The 21672-nt window shown below is 39.5% G+C and overlaps 1 protein-coding gene across 3 annotated transcripts in view; it reads left to right on the forward strand.

The window, feature by feature from the left end:
• LOC149228591 (uncharacterized) overlaps positions 1–21672 on the forward strand; it is a 510588-nt gene that overhangs the window by 343627 nt on the left and 145289 nt on the right. For all 3 annotated transcript variants that reach the window (XM_089378284.1, XM_089378285.1, XM_089378286.1), the window contains one exon: positions 3172–3228. In XM_089378284.1, the coding sequence (XP_089234410.1) occupies positions 3172–3228 (57 nt within the window). The remainder of the gene's footprint in view (positions 1–3171; positions 3229–21672) is intronic.

Here is a 21672-nt window from a genome sequence, read left to right on the forward strand (position 1 = left end):
GAACAAGCCAAGACAAGAGACACAAGATGTGGTGGCTAGCTAGGGACAAACCCCACAATGTGTGGGGAAACCCTTTGATCAAATCTTCTTTTATCTTCCATAATTCAGCAGAGAGAAATAGTACAATAAATCTGATTTATATCAGCAGTAGTAAACCCTAGATCAGCAGCATCAACATTAGCGGCTTCATCATCAAAACTAGGGCAGTCGATATCTCGCAAACCGACTGCCTGATCAGCTTGATTCCACCACCAAAAAATGCGGCCTTCAGAGGAGGTCTAGATGAACCTACAACGCAGTTCAGAGGAGGACATCTGATGGTCAATGCTTGTCAAACTTTGGATTTGCAGTTGCAGCTTCATGTTCAGCAGCTTCCTTCCACATGTGTGAGAGAGAGTCTCTTTTTTGCGTAGTAGAGAAGAGCCTCTTTTCTGTGTAGGGGAGAGAGAGAGATGTGATGAGATGAGTGAGTGCAAATGAGGAAAAGTCCTTCTGTATTTATACACAACTGTTGATGTTTGAATAGATGCGACTGTTGGGCTTCTGAGCCTACATGAGTTGTAGGTCGGCTTGATAATAATTCCATAATCAAAATAAATTCATATGTCCATAAATACTTATTGGAGTAAGATGATCTTTAGATCGATCCTACACCTTTCGACGAGAGGAATCTAATAAAAATATTATCAGCCATGAATAAGATGACCCACATGAAGTTTGGCCCTAGTTGCCAATTTTAACAAGGAGGCTTGAGGGTCACTTGGAGAATACACTGAGTTGATCAAGAATTCGATTTTCTAGGGCAAGGCTTGTTGAGGAAATCGAAGGAGTGATCAGAGTTGCAGCTAAGGGGTAGTGAATGCAGTAGCAAAGAGGCAGAGATAGTACCGGGAGCATCAACACAGAAGCCAGGAGAGGGTTGACACAGAGCCAGCTAGAGGCCACACAGAGGCAGCCAGAGGCCACGCAAAGGCAGCCAGGGGCTACGTAGAGCCTGAAAAGGGCCATCATGGGAGATGCAAAGGCTCCAGGGGCTGATGCAGAGGCTTGAGAGGCTGATGCTGGGCTAGAGAGGTAGACGCTGGGCTAGAGTGGCTGACGCAGACCCTAGAGGTTGACCCTGGGAGATTTCGTGGGGCAGATTGGGGCTGATATCTGTCTTTTACTGAGAGGTACTACTGCCGAGGGCATTCTCTGTTGGGTGAGCCATTTCTGGCACCCAGATTGTATTTTGAAACTGCTTAATAATAAAACCCTCAGATAGATGCACCAGTTTCCCACATTGGGTTTTTCCGAGGACATTAGTCCAAAAATAACGGTGTCACTTGTGTTCTTGTTTTTCCTTCAATTGATGATCTGTATGTGTTGAGACCGTACTTGTATTTATTTTCAATATTTAGATGGTAAATAACTTGTTAATTAACAGAAAAAGTAGGAAGAAATAAATCAGAAAGTACAGGAAGGATTTCTAATAGTTAGACTTAGAAATTTCAACATAACACTGTGAGAATTTCCTACTATTTCTCTATCAATTTCCCAAAAATTCTCTTCTATTTCCCTCTGTATCAAAATTTTTCCTCTCTTCTCTACGATACGTTACCTCCTCTTCTACTGGGGAGGTTACTTGACCGTTTCGAATTGGATAATTTCAGAAGCGTGTGGAAACGTTTGCTGACTCAATAAACTTACTTCCCTTCATATGTCCCTTTTATTATGTTACGGTGCTTTTTACATATTTTAAGTTATCCTTTTATAATATTATGGCTCTATTTTAAATCATACTTTAATACATAGGTATACTTTCTCTATATGTTAATTTCTTTTTATTTCATATATAGTTTCTTTTGTTAGAATATTATTATATAAGTAATAATTCCTTGGTATTTACTTTAATACATTGTATTTATTTTTAATTTTATTGAATATAATTATATACATATATTATGGTCAAGTACCCAATTATGTTTTTGTAAGTTAGGTATTTATTTCACTAGTTAATTCATTATCCTAAATATAGACACATTTTAATGATATTAACCAATATGTATATGTTTTTGTAAGTTAGGTATTTATTTCACTAGTTAATTCATTATCCTAAATACAGACACATTTTAATGATATTAACCAATATGTATACTAGTACAATATAGGTGATGCATGCATATGTAGCTATCATATGCATGCCTCGCGTGCATGCTAATATCCCTATGCTTCCTTCAATTTGAGATGAGTTGTTACAATAGGAGGAGGATGCTGCAGAGGAATGTAGTGGTGACCATGATGATGACATTGATGCTGATTTTGATGACGATGATTGATGACTCATGAGCTACCTACTGCCTTGTACTTGTAGTTGTTTTCATTTTGTATTTTCTATTTCTATTTGCCATTGGCATTGCTACAACCTATTTAACACATTTTGATTTTGATGACTTAATGAGAAACCTACAGTTTCTTGTCTTTCTCCTATTGAATCATTGATGAATCTGTCACAATTGTATTTGTATGTGTAATGTTACTTTGTAAAACTTTCATTTAGATGAAGATCTATGTTTGAGTCAATGAATTTGTATCATGAACGAGGATTTGTGTAAGAAATATTTAATTTTTAATATATATATATATATATATATATTTAATTAAATAATATATAACATGTCTTGTTCCCAGGGGTCGACGTGTCTGTGTCGGACACTCAAATCCTCATTTCCTGCATGTCCCCGTGTCCCCGTGTCAGGTGACTTAGCAACTTAGGTGTTTCTCTTAATATAATCAATAAGAAGCTACCTTGTCCCCTGAGAGGATGTGATTGGAGACACCCCAGCCACTCATTTCAATGACTTGATTTACTGTTTGTTTCAATAATGCTATCGTATTCAAATTAGGGAATCTGGAGTTCATGTAATAGATGGAGCTGATTGAAGGAAATATATCTCGGAAGCGTACTACTTTCTGTTGGTTGCTTATAACTTATTAAGTTTAAGATACCTTATATGCAACTAAAAGTATCACATTTAGCTTGATGTAATTTGAAAGTGTGGACAATGCTGTAATATTTGCAGTGTTTATCTGTTACATTGTTTCTTCGTTTAGAAATTTTGTGCATGCTCTTAGACTTTATATAAACTATGATATTTTAATTTTTTGCAGATCTATTTTAATTTTTTGCAGATCTTTCTTTCTTTGGACGATAAAGGTCTGAAACAGATGCAGGCACTTTTTTCTCAGGTGACAACAAGATTTTCTCTTTCTCATAAAGTACCAGTGAAATGGATTGCTAGCTTCTAGTGTTCCTTTTTATCAAAATTAGGTTTATGTTGTCCATTTTTAATCAGTAGGCTCCTATGTAAATGGGAATGGGGGTGTCCAGTGTTGCAAAATACAGCGTTGGGAAAAACTTGGCAGGGGTCATGAACTAGGGAAATAGGAAAAATCAAGCAAAAATCAGCAAAACTCAACAAACATAAACTTGCACTTGAAAATCTCCAACACCTCAAAAACTAGGAAAATAATTGGAAAATTGGGAGAAATCAAAAATTTTTGCAACACTAGTTATGCCTCTCTTCTGTAGGTTTTGTGATCATTGCTGCAAACAACTCGTAGTACCTTTTAGTTGAGTAGGAACTAAGTTGCATTGAAACGGATACGGGAATAGATACGGATACGGGGTTTGAAGCGGATACGGAAATTTTCAAAAAATCTGGATACTATACGGCAGGAAACGGTACACACACACAGACACACACACACACACACATATATATATATCTGTGTGTATGTATAAATTTTAAAAATAAAAATTTCATATTACCATTCATATTTTAGAATCTAGATTACATCTAAAGACTAAAAATACATAATCAATTATCATCTACGATCTATCATGGTTCATCATTATCAATTCATCATAAACATTGTCATCATCATTAATGATTATTATAACATTCATGATTCAACATATCATGAAGTTTTTGTTTCAAATTTCAATCATCAAGTTATCAACATGACAAGTTACACCATCATTACCAAAATTAATAATGCATACTACATAGTACAAAGTACAAAGTACAAAATGAACTATGAATGGAAGTCTACTATCATTATTCTTAATTCATATGGTTGTTCAAAAGTTTAAAAGTTAAAACACCATCATAAAGTACATTTACTTATCATCAAATATGTCTTCATTCATGCCCCTAAAAAATTCCACATCCTCTCCTAAAGTGGGACTGGGAACATTGTTGCCATGTCCACTTGAAGATCCACCTATTGGTGACTCCACATCAAACAAAGTCATATGCAACATGACATTCAATGTCATATCCAAGTCAGACAACTCTGGTTCCACGTCCCATAATTTGGTGGGTCCAAATTTGTATTCATCTTTCTTGTGTGACAGAAGGCGAAGGTTTGATTGAACATACACTAGTTCCTCAGCGTTCTTAGAGCCCAATCTGTTTCGTTTCACTGAATGGATGAAGCCGTATGTACTCTAGTTCCTTTCTGCTGAAGAGGAACTAGCAACTTGTGACAAGATCATGATGGCCAATTTTTAGATATGTGGAAGTGCCCCACCATAGAAGTTCCACCTTTCAATTGGACTTAATCTGGTTTTGTCCCGCATACAATCAGTGTCACAACCCCAACCCTTTGATCCCACAGAATGAGAAAACTGTGCACGAATCCGATGCCCAATTTCGGGATCTACAAAAAGCTTTCTAAAAGCATTTTTAAATCCTTTTGCGACTTCTGGGTCTTTGTTTGGTGCGGTTCTTTCTGGATCACTTAGCAACTCTGCAGCATAATATTTTGGATTCATTGCATAGGCCAAAAGGTGCAATGGGGTGGTCATCTTGTTCCACCTTTTGGTCAATATATCTTTTACTTCTCTGTAAAAGAATTCATCTGGGTCATTCTCCTTGGCATTTATAACCAACCTTATCTTCTCTATCATGGAATCAATGCCCTCATACACCTCTCCCAAATTAGGGATATCTGTGTTAAACATATGGAGCAAAAGCAAAATTGGCTTAGTAAATGCCAAGAGGTACTCCACCCTATCCCACCATTCATCATGAACAACCAACTGTTTCAGTGCTTGTGCTCTATCAGATTGGGATTGCCTCCATTTGTTCCAAAGAGCACTGCATACCATTGATTGTAATGCATCTTTCACGTACATAAGCCTGGTTAAGACTATGATGTGAAAAGAAAATTGAGTCTCGGCAACCTGCAGGTGCCAAATTGTCAATGTTTGAAATTTCAACAAATTAAAAATCATAATTTGATTGAATAACTATTATGATTCACGAATCATGACATTTGAGAATCCAATTTAGATATTTGAATTTGGAGGTTAGAAATTAGAATTTATGAAATAAACATTAAAGTATAGGTACCTTAAGGAGCTCCAACTTAGCAAATTCCTTGTAGATGCCTTGGGATATGTGGTGGTTTGTGCTAAAGGCTTAAATTTCTTTTGCCTCTTCAAAAATAACTCGAATCCACTCAATTTGCTTCCTCGTCTTGCTTAACATGAGGTCCAAAAGATGTGCTGATATTTGCCTTCAATAATTAGGCCCGCTGCTCTACACACCGTTTCATTATCAGTTATTACTTGGAAAACATTTTTAGGCCCCACCAATTCAATTGTTTCAATCAAGACGTCAACATTGAATTGGGAATCTTTCATCTGCCCCTCACAACCCACTGCCTTCAAAAACATTGCCCCTTGTGGGCTCTAAGCAATCACATTGATCAAAGGCCTATTTCGTTGATCTTTCCATCCATCAGAAATGATGGACACCCCTGAAATGCGCCATGAATTACGAATGGGGCTTAATTGTGGTGCGTGCCTTCTCATATCTAGGGCTCTTGAACCCTCTTGGGGCTTCATTGATTGCTTTTATTATCTTTGCCCAGTAAAGAGATTGCACAAGGTTAAAGGGAAGACCATATGCATAAATGCATTGGCCTGTAGCTGCATTTTCTATCTCTCGAGTGTCATTATTAAAACTCTTTTCAAGTGGTCCCAAATTAGACCGCTTTGAACAAACATTTTTATGAGAATGAAGTGGAGGCTTTGATGAAGATGCTCCCAACCTTGTTGGGTGTTTTAAATGGGAGGTAGGATTTTCCTCATTTGCTTTAACATCTGCTTCGTCTTGTTCTTTCTGATATTTTGCAAGTTTTGCTTTGCTTAAACCATTTCTATTTGTCCCATTCTCTTTAGGTGGGCCGCTGCATATTTTAAGCCCATTGCCTTTCAACCCAAGCAAATGTGCTTTAACCTGTGTGTATGATCCCTTATACTCCTTTTTACACTCAATGCAAACCCATGCCAATGATCCCCATCCTTGGATCTTCCCAACAATAATTACATATTTCCAAAGTGGTGACTTTGGATCAACTTTAGGGGCAGATTCAATTTCATGTTCCACTTCATCTGCCTCACGAATGGCTGAACTTGAAGTTTCCATGATTTGATGATGATGTAAAATTGTAAATGAAACTACAAAATAAAATAAGAAATGATGAAAATAGTAAATACAAACTCTGCTCTAACCTATAGGCTATTATTAGTGATTGACTATACAGATCGTTGCCAAGCAGAAGTCCAGTTTGTAAACATTTTTGCACACAACTGTTTTCGTAGTTGTGTCATTTATTCAGATGAGAGAGCTTTGAGATGAAAATTTTGTTTTTCTGGTCTCAATCTCATAGTTTTGCATAAAAAGTGTTGAGAGTTTTAACTTCTCATATTTATCATTATTAAAATTGGCAACTAGGGCCAAACTCCATGTGGGTCATCTTATTTATGGCAGTTGATATTTTTCTTCGATCCCTCTCATCGAGTGGTGTAGGATTGCTGTAAAGATCATCCGATTCCGATAAGTATTCATGGAGTTATGAATTTATTTGCATTATAAGACAATTCGTCAAGGTCAGCGAGCAACCAAATAAACCCCACATGTTTTCAACATTTTAGTATAAATAGAGGTGGCCTTCAAGTCATTTTAGTATGATCTCGTCTGAAGTTGCATGGTTGCAGAAGCTCTTAAGTGATCTGTTTGTACACATGATGAATACCACTGTGATTCTCTGTGACAACCAGAGGGGGGATTCGATTATTGAGGAATCCCGTATTCGATGATTTTCTCCAGCAGATAGACATCAGATACTGCCTTATCTGTGATATGATAAGCCGATGAGCGAGGAGGCTCCATCGCATTGAGATTGATGTATAGGTCGCAGACATTTTGTCAAAGCCCCGGGGAAAGGTGAAATCTGTGACTTTCCCGAACGAGTTGGAGTCGTTGAGAGACCTTCTTATAAGGGTCCTGCATGTTGCATGCATTGAGCTTTGGGAGCTTTGGGGGACTTGGGGTACTTACTAGAGCAACATACGACCACAGGGCGACTCACCCTCCTTGGTGGTGCGCTATGAACATGATGATTAGTTCTTCTGTGGGCAGGGATGATTAGTTCTCCCGTGGCAACTGTGGAACAGGATGATTAGTTCTCCTGTGGGCCAGGATGATTTGTTTTCCGTGGTGACTATGGAACAGGATGATTAGTTCTCCTGTGGGCCAGGATGATTTGTTCTCCGTGGCGACTGTGAAACAGGATGATTAGTTCTCCGTGGCATCCACTGATAGGATGATTCGTTCTCCTGTGAGATAGGATGATTAGTTCTCCTGTCGAGGCATCCTACCGTTGCAGTCTGGGATCTGCCATAACTGTCGGGAATAGCCGGAACTGCCAGAACTGCCGGGAATAGCTGGAACTGCCAGAACTGCCGGGAATTGTCGAAACAGCTGAAGGATCTGTCTTCGAAGGAGAGCAACATGCAAGGGACAACTAACTAACATTGGGACAGTTGTATGGTACTTAGCAGCAAATACACCAAGCATGCAATGTTACAACTAGCATTCAAGGGATAACTAGCATGCAACAACAAGCATGCTAAGGAAAAAAAGGATGCTAGGGACAACAAGCAAGCAAGGGACAACAAGCAAGCAAGGTGCAATGAACACATAGGTCAGGATGGCAACATGGTGCAACAATGGCACATAATGCAGTATAGTGATGGGTACAGTCATGATTAATGAAGCGTGATGAGATGCAACATAGTGATGATGGGTGCAACATGGTGCAACGTGGTGAGGTGCAACATGATGACAAAATGCAGCACAATGATAGGTGAAGGAGTCACCTTGGAGAATTAGTTGAAGCAGTGTGTCTTCAACTGATCTCATGTATCATCTTCTTAGAGACGATCTATGCTCTTATCTAGATAAGTCAAAGTGTTGACTTCTGTTGTAAATGCACTCTCTCTCTCTCTGCTGAACTATTGAAGAACATATAAGAAGAATTGATCAAAGGTTTCCCCACATGGGGGTTTGTCCCTGGCTAGCGCTACATCTTGTGTCGTCTTGTCTTGGGTTGTCTTCTGCGATTTATGTTTATGTTCTATCTGCAGTTTACTTTAATGCTGATGTGATTGCTAATCTGGAAAAGGTATGGAGCTAACTGTGAAAATTGAAATAAATTGCTCTTAGCATAGAACATACCTAAAATTAACAATCATTTAGGCTATTAAATGTTTAGTTTGTAAAAAATATAAATACCCTATTAACTGTTGAGTTTATAGAAATGTACATACCCTATTAACTGTTTAGTTTATAAAAATGTACCTACCTTATTAACTATTCAGTTTATAAAAGTGCAAATACCCTACTCTACCCTGGTATTGAACCTGTGATGTTAGGTGTACTCAAATTATACCTATGACATTTAGCCACGCAACCTTATACAACAAAGAAACAATATGTCATCTAGTGACATGTTCCAAACGAGACTAAATGCCAAAGGAAAATTGTTTCTTGGGCAAGGAACTAAATCTCATGCTTGACCTAGAAAAAGACTATTACTATAATTATAGTAATGCGCGACATTACCCAATACAAAATCAACCTTCAAAACTTATGTAAAGAGTTCACTAAACATCCATCATGTAGACTCAGGTCTAAAATGGCCATGATAAGATGAGCATTTTAAGAACTGTTCAACTCAAATATAGAAAAAGAAAAATCACACTTGCCAGACTTTTTCAGTATTCAAATTATTTTCTGAGAGACAAGCATATTTTACTAAGGCAACATAAAACCCTCAGTTGCATTCCTTGAGAGAGAGGATGACAAATATTTCTCAATTGTTATAAATTTTTGAGTTGCACCAAATGGGTTCTACAACATGGACTAAAACAAGATAAACTAACATTATCATAGTATAGAATTCTGTTATTAGAGAAGTATGCATATATGCTTTGATATATTGAACTGAAGGAAGCATCCAAAGCAACAGGTCAACAAATGCAAAATGATTTTTGTAGCATAACATGAGTAAATAGCACAACAAAACTAACAAAAACCTTTTGCGACTGTAGTGATGGAATAGTCTCAAGTGGTCTCTATACGGTCGGCACAACGACTCAAGTAGTCTCTACACTGCCGGCACGACGGCTCAAGGAGGAGACCTATGAGGGTATGCGCAACCCTTAAAGGGTTAGTTTGTTGACTATGGGATGAAACTAGGGCTATTGCAAGTGCCCTAACCGGGTGTGCAACAAACCACTGTGCAAACTAATGATGTCATGGTCTAGTTGGACTATTTGGGCATGTTGGTGTAGATGGACATATTATGGGACAACAGCTAGTACAACATAGTGCTATCAACATACAGTGATGGGTAGCAATGCAGCATAATATAAAAAGAGTTCAACACTATGTATGATGCAGCTACATGACTGAATGCAGTGATGATGAGTGCAACATAGAGTGCAGATCCGTGATGGGAACAACCGAGTGATTGGAGAAGCACAGTGACAGGAGCAACAACATGAAATGCATAACATGGTCATTAGGTCTAGCACTGTGATGATGAGTGCAGCATGGTGCAACACGGTGAGGTGCAACACATGGACGAGATGCAGCACAATGATAGGTGAGGGAGTCACCTTGGAGAATTAGTTGAAGTAGCGTGTTTTCAACTAATCTCATGTAGAGATGATTTATTCTCTTATATAGAAAGTCAAAGTGTTGAGTTCTGTTGTAAATGTACTATCTCTCTCTCTCTCTCTCTCTGTACTGAACTATTGAAGATCATATAAGAAGAATTGATCAAGGGTTTCCCCACATTGGGGTTTGTCCCTGGCTAGCGCCACATCTTGTGTCCTCTTGTCTTGGCTTGTCTTTTGTGATTTATGTTTATGTTCTATCTGCAGTTTACTTTAATGCTGATGTGATTGCTAATCTGGAAAAGATATTGAGTTAACTGTGAAAATTGAAATAAATTGCTCTAAGCATAGAACATACCTAAACTTAACATGGTATCGGAGCTGAGGTGAAGACAAAGCCCAAGCAAGAGTGAAAGAGCAATCACCGAAGACAGTTGGGAAAGAACAAAAGGATCAGTGGATTCCTCATCCCTCTTCAAATTCACCAAGGGTGAAGTCGAAGCAGAGAATATTATCAGAATGGCGCAGCGAAAGTTTCTAATGGCCTACCTAAAGATCACTTTAATGGAAAGATCAGATCTAAGGGTGGAACGAAAGGTAGATGCCTTGGTTGCAATAAGTTCGGCCATTATGTGAAGGAGTGTCTGAATGGCATGGAGACATCACTTGATGATGATAACAATCATTTCGGGGTCATCTTCAATGATCAGAGGAATGACAGGGAATGCAGATCATCAATGAAACGGCCGACTCTTTAGAGAAAGCAAGGAACCCCAGGTATGAAGAGTCAAATGTTGTTTCTGATAAGACAAAGAAGCGCTATCTTGTATTGGCCCTCTCCTTTAGATTCTTTGGGAATCTGGCTTATCGATTATAGTGCTTCAAGGCACTTCCTCATATAGAAGGGTACTCTCTCTAATTTGGTAGAGATGGAAACAATTGTGGGATTATACTTGGAGCCGATGCCACCTATCCTAGAAAGGGTGTAGGGAATGTTACCCCTCAATTGAATGAGAGTAACAAGAAGAACCTGGTGTCCATTTCGGCAATGGAAGTCAAAGGTTACAGGGTGGGATTCATCGATGGAAAGGTACGTGTTTGAAAATGAAATTTTCAAAGATGCTTTTACTCATGGGTTCAGGGTTGGCAATTTGTGTCAAGTTGCAGGATGGTCCATTGGGGATCATGACATATCCCATCAATAACACCTGAGATCTACTTTATGAGGCCCCAAACCGATGTGAGTTAGATGGTGACTCAGATACCTGAATTCAAGAAGAGCATGAAGGTACATGTCTGAGATGTACCGAAGGAAAATCTTACAAGGGGACCATTCCCCTCATGTAGCAAGTCCACAGGTTTGGAACAACCCGAGGGGTTTGAGATTCATGGTTGGGAATCTTATGTATACAGGTGGAAGAAAGCCCTCTATGGCTTCAAGTAAAACATCTTGGGCCTAATATGAGAGGAGTGATAGCTGTTTGATGAAGCTGAGATTCACTAAAAGTGAAGCCGATCCAAATCATTGTTTGAAGGTTGTGGATGATAGACCTCTCATACCTGCAACTTCTGAGAAACGACTTATTTCTGACAGGTGCAGACCCTCTCACTTGCAGAAGTAAGAGGGAGTTGGATTCCAGATATGGAATGGTAAACTGCAAGCTCGTGACTACCTTGAGGATCTTAACTTTCAGAAGTTATATGGTGGTGATGCCAGACCAGATTTGTGAAATGCCTTTGAGTTTCATAAACTCCTCTGCATTGATGTTCTTGGTGAACTTCCGTTCGTATATGTGATTTGCAGTTAGCATGGTGAGCTCATATTTGGTTGAGCCTCACTGGATTGGTGCCAAGAATCTTCTGAGATGTCTTCGGGGCAAAATCTCTCATGGATTGAGATACACTGCTGGAAATATAAAGCTGCATGATTGTTCGAATGCTGACTAGGCAGACAGTGTGGAGGATCTCAAGAGCACTTTCGAGTGCTAATTCTCTCTGGATTCTGCTTCGATATAATGATATGGACAGGAAACGGAAGTCGGTTGCTATAAGCACCTCGAGACCGAATACATAGCTACGAGTATGATCTCGTGTGAAGTTGCCTGGTTGTGGAAGCTCTTCAGTGAGCTGTTTGTACACATGATGAATACCACTGTGATTCTTTGTGACAACCAGGGGGGATTCGATTATTGAGGAATCTCGTATTCGATGATTGCTCCAGCAGATAGACATCAGATACTACCTTATCTGGGATATGGTAAGTCGATGAGCGAGGAGGCTCCATCGCATTGAGATTGATGTACAGGTCGCAGACACTTTGTCAAAGCCCCGGGGAAAGATCAAATCTGTGATTTTCCTGAACGACTTGGAGTCGTTGAGAGACCTTCGTATAAGGGTCCTACATGTTGCATGCACTGAGCTCTGGGAGCTCTGGGGGACTTGGGGTACTTACTGGAGCGACATACAACCACTGGGCGACTCACCCTCCCCTGGTGGTGCACTATGTACAGGGTGACAGGTTCAACCTTTCCTTGTGATACCTCGTGGCGACTATGGAACATGATGATTAGTTCTCCTGTGGGTCGGGATGATTAGTTCTCCCGTGGCAACTATGGAACAGGATGATTAGTTCTCTTGTGGGCTGGGATAATTAGTTCTCCCATGGCAACTATGGAACAGGATGATTAGTTCTCTTGTGCGTCAGGATGATTAGTTCTCCCGTGGTGATTGTGGACAGGATGATTCGTTCTCCTGTGGGACAGGATGATTAGTTCTCCTGTCGAGGCATCCTACCCATGCAGTCTGGGACTCTTGGGAAGTACCTATCATCTGATCAATGAGCAGGGAAATGGGGTTAGGGACCATAGTAGTATTATTGATGGACACAGCGTTGTATCTACCATACTCCCAATGCTAGGATGACCTCCATTGATCTGGGATCAACGAAACTGATCTGGGATCAGTATGAGTGGTTTGAGACACTCTCTTCTGATATTGATCTGGGATCAATAAAACTGACTTCGGGTCAGTAGAGAATGGTATGAGACATTCTCGATCAATTCGTTTTCATGGTTCAACAGAGCAGAGCAGTGCAGGGCACTGATGGCAAAGATAGTACAGTCAGACATATGGATCATCGGATGGAGTTCTCCCTAGTTGAGAGGGAGATTTAAAATTGGCAACTAGGGCCAAACTCCATGCGGGTCATCTTATTTATGGCAGCTGATATTTTTCTTGGATCCCTCTCATTGAGAGGTGTAGGATTGATCTAAAGATCATTTGGTTCCGATAAGTATTCATGGAGATATGAATTTATTAGTGTTATGGGACAATTCGTCAAGGTCGGCCAGCGACCAAATAAACCCCACTGGTGTTCAACATTTTAGTATAAATAAATGAGGGTTTCAAGTCATTTAATACTCATCTCTTGTGATCTCACTCTCCACTTATTTTGGGTTTTTGGTGGAAGAGGAGGTCTAGAGGAGATGCCTTGTACGCAGACCTAAAAAAGGGTCATCTAGGAGAGCCTTAGCGCAGACTTGTAGGAGATCTGGCCGCAGATCTAAGAGGCCCTAATCCGCAGCTAGAAGAGCCCTTATCCACAGCTAAAGAAGAGCCCTAATCCGCAGCTAAAGGGAGCCCTGATCCCTAGTAAAGGGAAGGCCAACAACTAGAGTAGGCCCTACGTTGCCCTACCTAAGGGTGATATGGATATGCCCTAGCTGCAACAACCTAGAGTCTGGACAACGTGGGAAAACTGGGATCCAAAGTCTGCTACAGGAGGCCGAGTGACCGAGGTAAGTGCGGATAGTCTTAGTACTGGAACAATGATATAATTAGGATCTGAGTGTGCTGTGAATAGGGCCGAGAAGGCTCACTGTTAGGTCGAGTTCCTAAGGGTCAAACACGTTGCTGATTGGAAGTTATTTTGGCACATTTTCGGAGGTTTTTTACTACAACAATCTCTTGTGCTAGGCCGTAGGCCATAACACACAACTAGAGGGTGTGTCAGGGCTGTCAAGGGTGGACAACACCCTAAGCAAGTAGCGTGGGTGAGGAGGAGACCTATGAGGGTATGTCGCAACCCTTAAAGGGTTAGTTTGTTGACTGTGGGATGAAACTAGGGCTGTTGCAAGTGCCCTAACTAGGTGTGCAACAAATAGTTGTGCAAACAAATGGCAACATGGTCTAATTGGACTATTTCGGCATGTTGGTGTAGCTGGACATATTATGGGAGAACAGCTAGTACAACATAGTGCTATCAGCATACAATGATGGGTAGCAATGCAGCATAATATAAAAAGGGTGCAACACTATGTATGATGCAGCTACATGACTGAATGCAATGATGATGAGTGCAACAAAGAGTGCAGATCCATGATGAGAACAACCCAGTGATTGGAGAAGCACAATGATAGGAGCAGCGGCATGAAGTGCATAACATGGTCATTAGGTCCATCGCTGTGATGATGAGTGCAACATGGTGCAGCACGATGAGGTGCAGCACATGGACGAGATGCAGGACAATGATAGGTGAAGGAGTCACCTTGGAGAATCAGTTGTAGCAACATGTCTTCAACCGATCTCATGTAGAGATGATTTATTCTCTTATCTAGAAAGTCAAAGTGTTGACTTCTGTTGTAAATGCTCTCTCTCTCTCTCTCTCTATCTCTGTTGCACTATTGAAGATCATATAAGAAGAATTGATCAAGGGTTTCCCCATGTTGGGGTTTGTCCCTGGATAGCACCACATATTGTGTCCTCTTGTCTTGGTTTGTCTTCTGCGATTTATGGTTATGTTCTATCTGCAGTTTACTTTAATGCTGATGTGATTGCTAATCTGGAAAAGATATTGAGTTAACTATGAAAATTGAAATAAATTGCTCTAAGCATAGAACATACCTAAACTTAACAATATCCCAACTCTAGGATCAATTATTGTTTTCTGGAGAAGTTACTTCTGATAGAGAGTTGGTCCTCATTGCACTTGGAGGTCTTCCTCCAATCTAGGAGACATTCATCACTATTATTTGCATCAATGACAGGTTCTAGACATTTGATGAACTCATTGGCTAGTGCACTAAAGAAGAGACTAGGATGATATCTAGAGGGAAAATTCAAAAACATGAAGGGGACCCTTTTGCATTTGCTGCTCAAGACAAGAGGAAGAAAGGAAGAGGAAGACCATCTAATTCAAGGAAGCCCGCTTGATCATCGAAGGGCTCCAATAGAAGATATAGAAAGGGCATGTCAAAAATTGAATGTTTCAATTGCCGGAAGCTTGGCCACTATGCCCAAGATTGTCCTGAGAGGAGAAGATCTCCAAGGTCCAACTACAAAAACAATCGTGGCTACAACAACAACAGGTCTAACTATAGAAGAAGAAGAGATTCTCCTGCTAATTGTGATGAATGAAACCATCCTGAAAAGATAAAGGAACTCTAGCTATGATGTTAATGTAGCCGCTACTCAATCCAAATATTTTGTCATTTTTTCTCTTCCTAGTTCCTCTCCTCTAGATTTGTTTGATAGTTGGTCTGTAGATAGTTGGGTCTGTAGACACTTCATTTGGTATCGTGAAGTCCTCTCAAACATAGTTGAGAGAGAGACTAATTTGAAAATCATCATGGGAGACAATTCTACTTATCCTATGAAGGGGTTTGGTTCTGTTTCATTTCATTTGGGCTATGGTGAAATCATAAATCTACATGATGTTATGTACGTATTGGGATTAAAGAAGAACCTTTTATCTATATCTTCCTTGGAAGACAAAGGGATGAGAGTTCCCTTCATAAAAATTCATAAAAGGAAAGGCACTTACTTAGCCTATGCAATCTCGCATGAGGAATGCATTCACTTTGGGATCAAGAATATAAGGACTCTGTAGAGTCAATGGAAGTTTGACTCGAGCTCTAAGTCATGATAGTAATCATCAAAGTGAGCAATGTCATCGAAAGTTTGCTCATCTTCACTATCATGCTCTGCCTAAAATAAGAAGGATGGTTCCTAGAATGTCTGAGGTTCAAGCAAATCATGATGGGGTTTGTCCGAGATGTTCTAGTGGAAAGAAATCGAAGGGACCATTCCCTTCTAGTAGGAGCATGACCAGTGGTATTCTACAACTCATGTTGAAAATTAGCAGCTCATGGATGAATTTCTTAAATAAAATATCATTTCCAACAATTCTGGAGTGACATTCTAGAAATATAAAGTCATGTCTAGCATCTCAAGTATAACTTTCCAAAAGTAGTAAACCACCTTGCATCAATTGGTAATCAAGTATAGTTGAAGGAAAATCACTTAACTTATCCTTAACCAATCCTCATAGTTGAATCTCGACTTAATCATCAATTAACAATATTATTGTTATCCTTTATGATACTATGATAATATTATTAGAATGAATTACAAGTCACCTTACCTTCGTCACCTCAATCACTTTGCACATCTCTCCTTGATGACTCACATGGCATGATGGCCCTATGTAACTCTCTCTCTCTCTTAATGATATGTTACACTCTTTCTTACACACTCATTAAAGACATGGCATATTCCTCTTACACTCATTAAAGGCATGTCTGCAAAAATTCCTCGTACGCTCTCTTTAATGCATATGTTACATTCTACTTAACTAAGGCATGCATAGCTCTCTTAATGGCACAAGTTACTAAGACATGCGTTTCTCTCTTAATTGCATAAGTTACTATGGCATGCATACCTCTTCTTATTGGCATAAGTTACTAAGGCATGCGTTTCTCTCCTTAATGGCATGAGTTACGCTCCTGTAAATGGGATATGTTACTCTTTCTCAAGTCATGCGTATTTCTCCTCCTTTATGACAAGAATTCATTGCTCCTCCTATATATGTGTCTCATTTCTTTTCAACTGACTACTACTACTTGTGCACCGTGAAAGAATAATTTGAACTTGAGAGAGAGAGAGAGAGTTGGAGAGACTTGAAGAAGATTGTGAGAGAGAGAGAGAGTTGGAGAGACTTGAAGAAGATTGTGAGAGAGAGAGAGACTTGGAGAGTAAGAGTAGAACTTAGTGAGATAAGGTTGATTCAGTGCTTCCGTGTTTTAGTGTTGATTCAATTGAAGGGAGGGTTGATTCAGTGTTTGCATCTACTGCTGCTACCAGTGATCTTTATGCTACAAATTTTTTAGATTTGGGTGAACTTACTCATTCTCTTGATCTCTCGTTATAGTTTGTATCTCTCCTGTGTTGAGAAATCTAGGGGCAACAACATTGAATGATTTCTTTTTTCTTTGATAATTTCTTGTGTTATATTTTTACTTAGCTTGATTAGTTTCCTCACTCACTTGTTTATTATTAGTGTTTTCTTCATCAAACAACTACCAAACCATAAGGAACAATAAGACAAAGGACACAAGATATAGGCGATTAGCTAGGGCCAAAACCTCTCCAACTAAGAGGAAAACCCACAAGAATTATTTTCTTCTTATAGACCTTTCATTGATGAATTCCAAGACCTAGACCATTGACCAAGACCCTCCACGACCAAGTCCCTTGACGAGCTTTCCTTCTAGCAGTTCCTTAGTAACTCCTGCATTTTTGACCTCCAAAAAATTTTGGCAACTTCTACTAGTAGTTTCTACTACAACTTCGACCAACAAATTACACTGTAACTTCGGCCTCTCTAGCAGATTGATGGCTTCGACCTAGCTACAGCTTCGATGCAACTTCACAACTTCGACCTAGCTACAACTTCCATGCAACTTCACTACTTCGATACAACTTAACAACTTTGATGCAACTTCATAGTTTAGATGCAGCTTCATAGTTTCGATGTAGCTTCACAACTTTGATGCATTTTCATAGCTTCGATGCAGCTTCATAACTTCGTTGAAACTTCATAATTTTGTCTTGCCCAGTTACTGTAGAAACCCTAAGAAAAGAGAGAGAGAAAGAGGGCCAAAACTTCGATCTTGTTCTTCTTCGTCCTTTTCCAGCTTCTATCTTGAGGAGATCGAGCCTTGCTTAAGAGTATGTCCAATTAGGTCGAGTTCCTTCTTATATATAGTATTTTGAGGGGTACAAATTGCTATCTTTAGGCTGACTTGTCTCTTTATGTAGGTCGGCTTGATCTTTGCGCCATGACGAGGTATTGGAGGGTCTTTTGACTCTACTTTGACTCAAATAAAGTTTTCTTCACAATATGTAACATGCCCAAATGGGTCTTCAATACATGACAATGACTCAATAAATCTCAAAGCAGTTAATGGGTTCTTGACCTAAAAGTAAATTTCCCTTGAGCATGAAACCCATGCCTCAAGAATAACAATAATAAATTTATTTATCTTTTTACATCAAATACCTAAAATCATGATTACATAAGTCATTATGAAGACCGAACGTAGTTACATATTTCAACGTGTTGAACATTTGATATCTAATAGGAGAAGAATCTGGTTGGGTTTTCCTCTTGTGGGTTTTGCCCTGGTCATTGGACCTAAATTCTCTCTGTCTCATTTTGGCCTTGGCTGTCTTTTAATGCATTTGGTTTATGTTGTATCTACAATTACTTAATTTATATTGAAACATAAAGAAGTTTTCAGAATAAGTAATTGTTTCAGCGTAAAACATCAAAATTTCAACAAATTATACATTATGATCTATTTGGACCAATGCCGATGAAATCTCTTGGTGGTGATCTATATTATATAATCTATGTGGATGACTTCTCCCATAAGACATGGATATTCTCCGTAAAGCACAATGACAAGGCATTTGATATGTTCAAGGACTTCAAGGCACTTATAGAGAATGAAACATGGAAGAGAATCAAAAGTCTTTAGGGTTTATAATGGTGGATAATTCACTTCAAACGAGTTCAATGAATTTTGCAAGAAAGTTGGGATCAAGGAGACTATTGTACCTTACAATCCTCAACATAATGGAGTGGCTGAATGAAAGAATCAATGTTCCACGGGGACGCATCCCCCCACTTGGGAAACGCGTCCCTGCGCTTCCTTGCGTTTTAGGGACATGGGGACGTCTGGGGTATGTTTCTCAATGTCCCCAGAAAATGGAAACATGAGGAAACTTGAAGGGGGGATGATTCGTCCCAAAAGAGGAACTGTTTCCTACGTTTCCAAAAAAATTCAAGGTCAAATTCAGATCACACGATGTTTTTTTGCCAAGCAATTTAATGGGCGAGTAAGGGTAAGGTATACTACGGTCTGGCGTGTACGAAATATGAATTTGTACTTTGTGTCAAGAAAATGATGAGGTCCACTTGTAGAGGCATGTTGAGCTTTTGACTGAAACTAATTTGTTCAGTCATTGAAATCTATCGCCAATAATTGAGGTTGGTTGGGTATGGATTAGCCCTTTGCACGCTTCGAGAATCAGATCAACTAATGGAATAAATGATGCCAACTTCATAATCTAAATGACATGATTCGTGTTTTGTTTTTGTTCATGACTTCTTGATAAATTTATTCAATCAGATAGATCCATGGCCATTGATATCAAATTGTGAGATCAGAACAATATTAAAATAATGGTTAGCATGAAAAATAATTTTCATTGTTCTACTTGCCCTTCTTTCTTGGTTGGAGATATTGTTTGGATATTTATTCATAAAAGAACAATTAAGATATATATGTTATGATGTTTATAATTTGTTTTAGTTATATGATTCATTGATTTATCCTTCATGATCTATTAAAGATAGTTAAATTATAAAATGTCAATGATATATTTATAATTTTTTAGTATTTTACTATTTTTGTCGGGGTCCCTTATGTTAAAAACCCTGACGTCCCCCCACGTTTCGTAAAAATTGGTGGGGAGCTTTTGCATAGCCTGCTCCTGTGTTTCCCCGCTCCCTGTCCCCACATCCCAGAAACTTGGTGGAACTATGGAAAAGATAGAACAATCATGGAAATTCCCTAGCCATGTTGCATGACCAAAAATTGCCAAAGGTTATATGGGGAGAAGCTGCCAATACAACGGTCTATGTTCAAAACAAGACTCCTCGTCAAGACTTGGGTGATAGGACCCCAGAAGAAGTTTTCACATGTGTGAAGCCCAATGTTGGTCATTTGAGGATCTTTGGCTACCCCGTATATTTTCATGTGTTGAAGGAGAAAAGGAACAAACTAGAAGCTTCTGGGAAGAAATTTATGTTTGTTGGTTATTGTGAAAATTCTAAAGCTTATAGAATATACGTGCCTAGTCAAAGGAATATAGAGTTTAGCAACGATGTAACGTTTAATGAATATGCTACCCTTGGGAAAGCTAGGGATACTCCTCCCCCTACCAATGTATAAAAGAAGGATGATGCTATGGATGTACAAGAAGGCCCTTCTTTGCTTGGACTTGATTTTGATATTGTTGATGGTCCCTTGGAACACATGGACCGCTTGGATGCCCCTCCACGTGATCCTCCTACCAGGAAGAGACCACTATGGCTTCATGACACCTTATAGGACGCTGAAAGACATGCTGCTACCAGGGGAACCTTCAGAGAAAGTAAGAAGCCATGTCAATATCGTGGTGATGTTGTGGCTATGAGCAAAATCATACAGGATGCACCACAAACTTTTGAAGAAGCAGTGAAAGAGCAAGTATGGAAGGATGCTATTTTCGAAGAGTATGAATCTATAATGAAGAATGATGCATGGGAAGTAGTTCCAAGACCCGAAGGGAAGTCTGTGCTGACTTCTAAATGGCTATATAAGATCAAGGATGGAGTAGATGGAAGTATCGAGAAATATGAGGTGAGGTTTGTGGCTAGAGGTTTCTCCTAGAAAGAGGGAGAGGACTATGATGACATATTTGCATCGGTTGCCTGCTATACTACTATTCGATCTATTGTTTCCCTTGCTACAAGCCAGGGATGGACTCTTCTCAAAATTGATGTGAAGAATACATTTCTTAATGGCATTCTCTAGGAAGAAGTATATGTTGAGCAACCATAGGGCTTTGAAGTACATGACAGGAAGAGTCATGTGTGCAGGCTAAAGAAGGCACTCTATAGATTGAAGCAAGCCACCAGGGCTTGGTATGCCTATAGTGATAGTTACCTGATGAGGCTTGGATTTACAAGAAGCAATGTTGACTCGAACCTTTACTACCAAGTCGTCCAAGGTATGCCCCTATTTTTGGTTTTATATGTTGATGACTTGACATGTGGAGAGCCTTTGATTTTCGAGTGTAAGAGGGAGCTAGCCTTTGAATTTGAGATGAAAGAACTTGGATTGATGCACTACTTTCTGGGCTTAGAGGTGTGGCAGAGGCTTGGTGAGATTTTATTTTCACTAGGGGAATATGCTGTAAAACTACAGGAAAGATTTGGAATGGTAGAAAGCAACTCCATGGCCACATTGATGGAGATGAACTTCAAGAAGTTTTGTGGAAAAGCTACTGGACCTGATTTGGCTAATCCCTCTGAGTGCTGATTTTTTGAGTAGGTAGGAGGTACTCCAAGCCCTAGGGTTCAGGGTGTGGAGGGTGGAGCACCACAAGAGTCACTTGTGGGCTTGGAACCCGAGCTTGGGGTTTTGCACCCATCGTGATTTGGGCCAAAACCATGGAGCATTTTGGACATTTGATGGAATGAGATGAAAGAGGGCGGAAAGGAGAATCGAATGCTTTGAGAATCGTCAAATTTCGAGTTGTCCTTA

This window comes from Pinus tabuliformis, chromosome J, assembly GCF_031772625.1.
Source record: "Pinus tabuliformis cultivar Carrire ecotype Pingquan chromosome J, CPIR1, whole genome shotgun sequence".
In the NCBI taxonomy this organism is placed as follows: Eukaryota; Viridiplantae; Streptophyta; class Pinopsida; order Pinales; family Pinaceae; genus Pinus; species Pinus tabuliformis.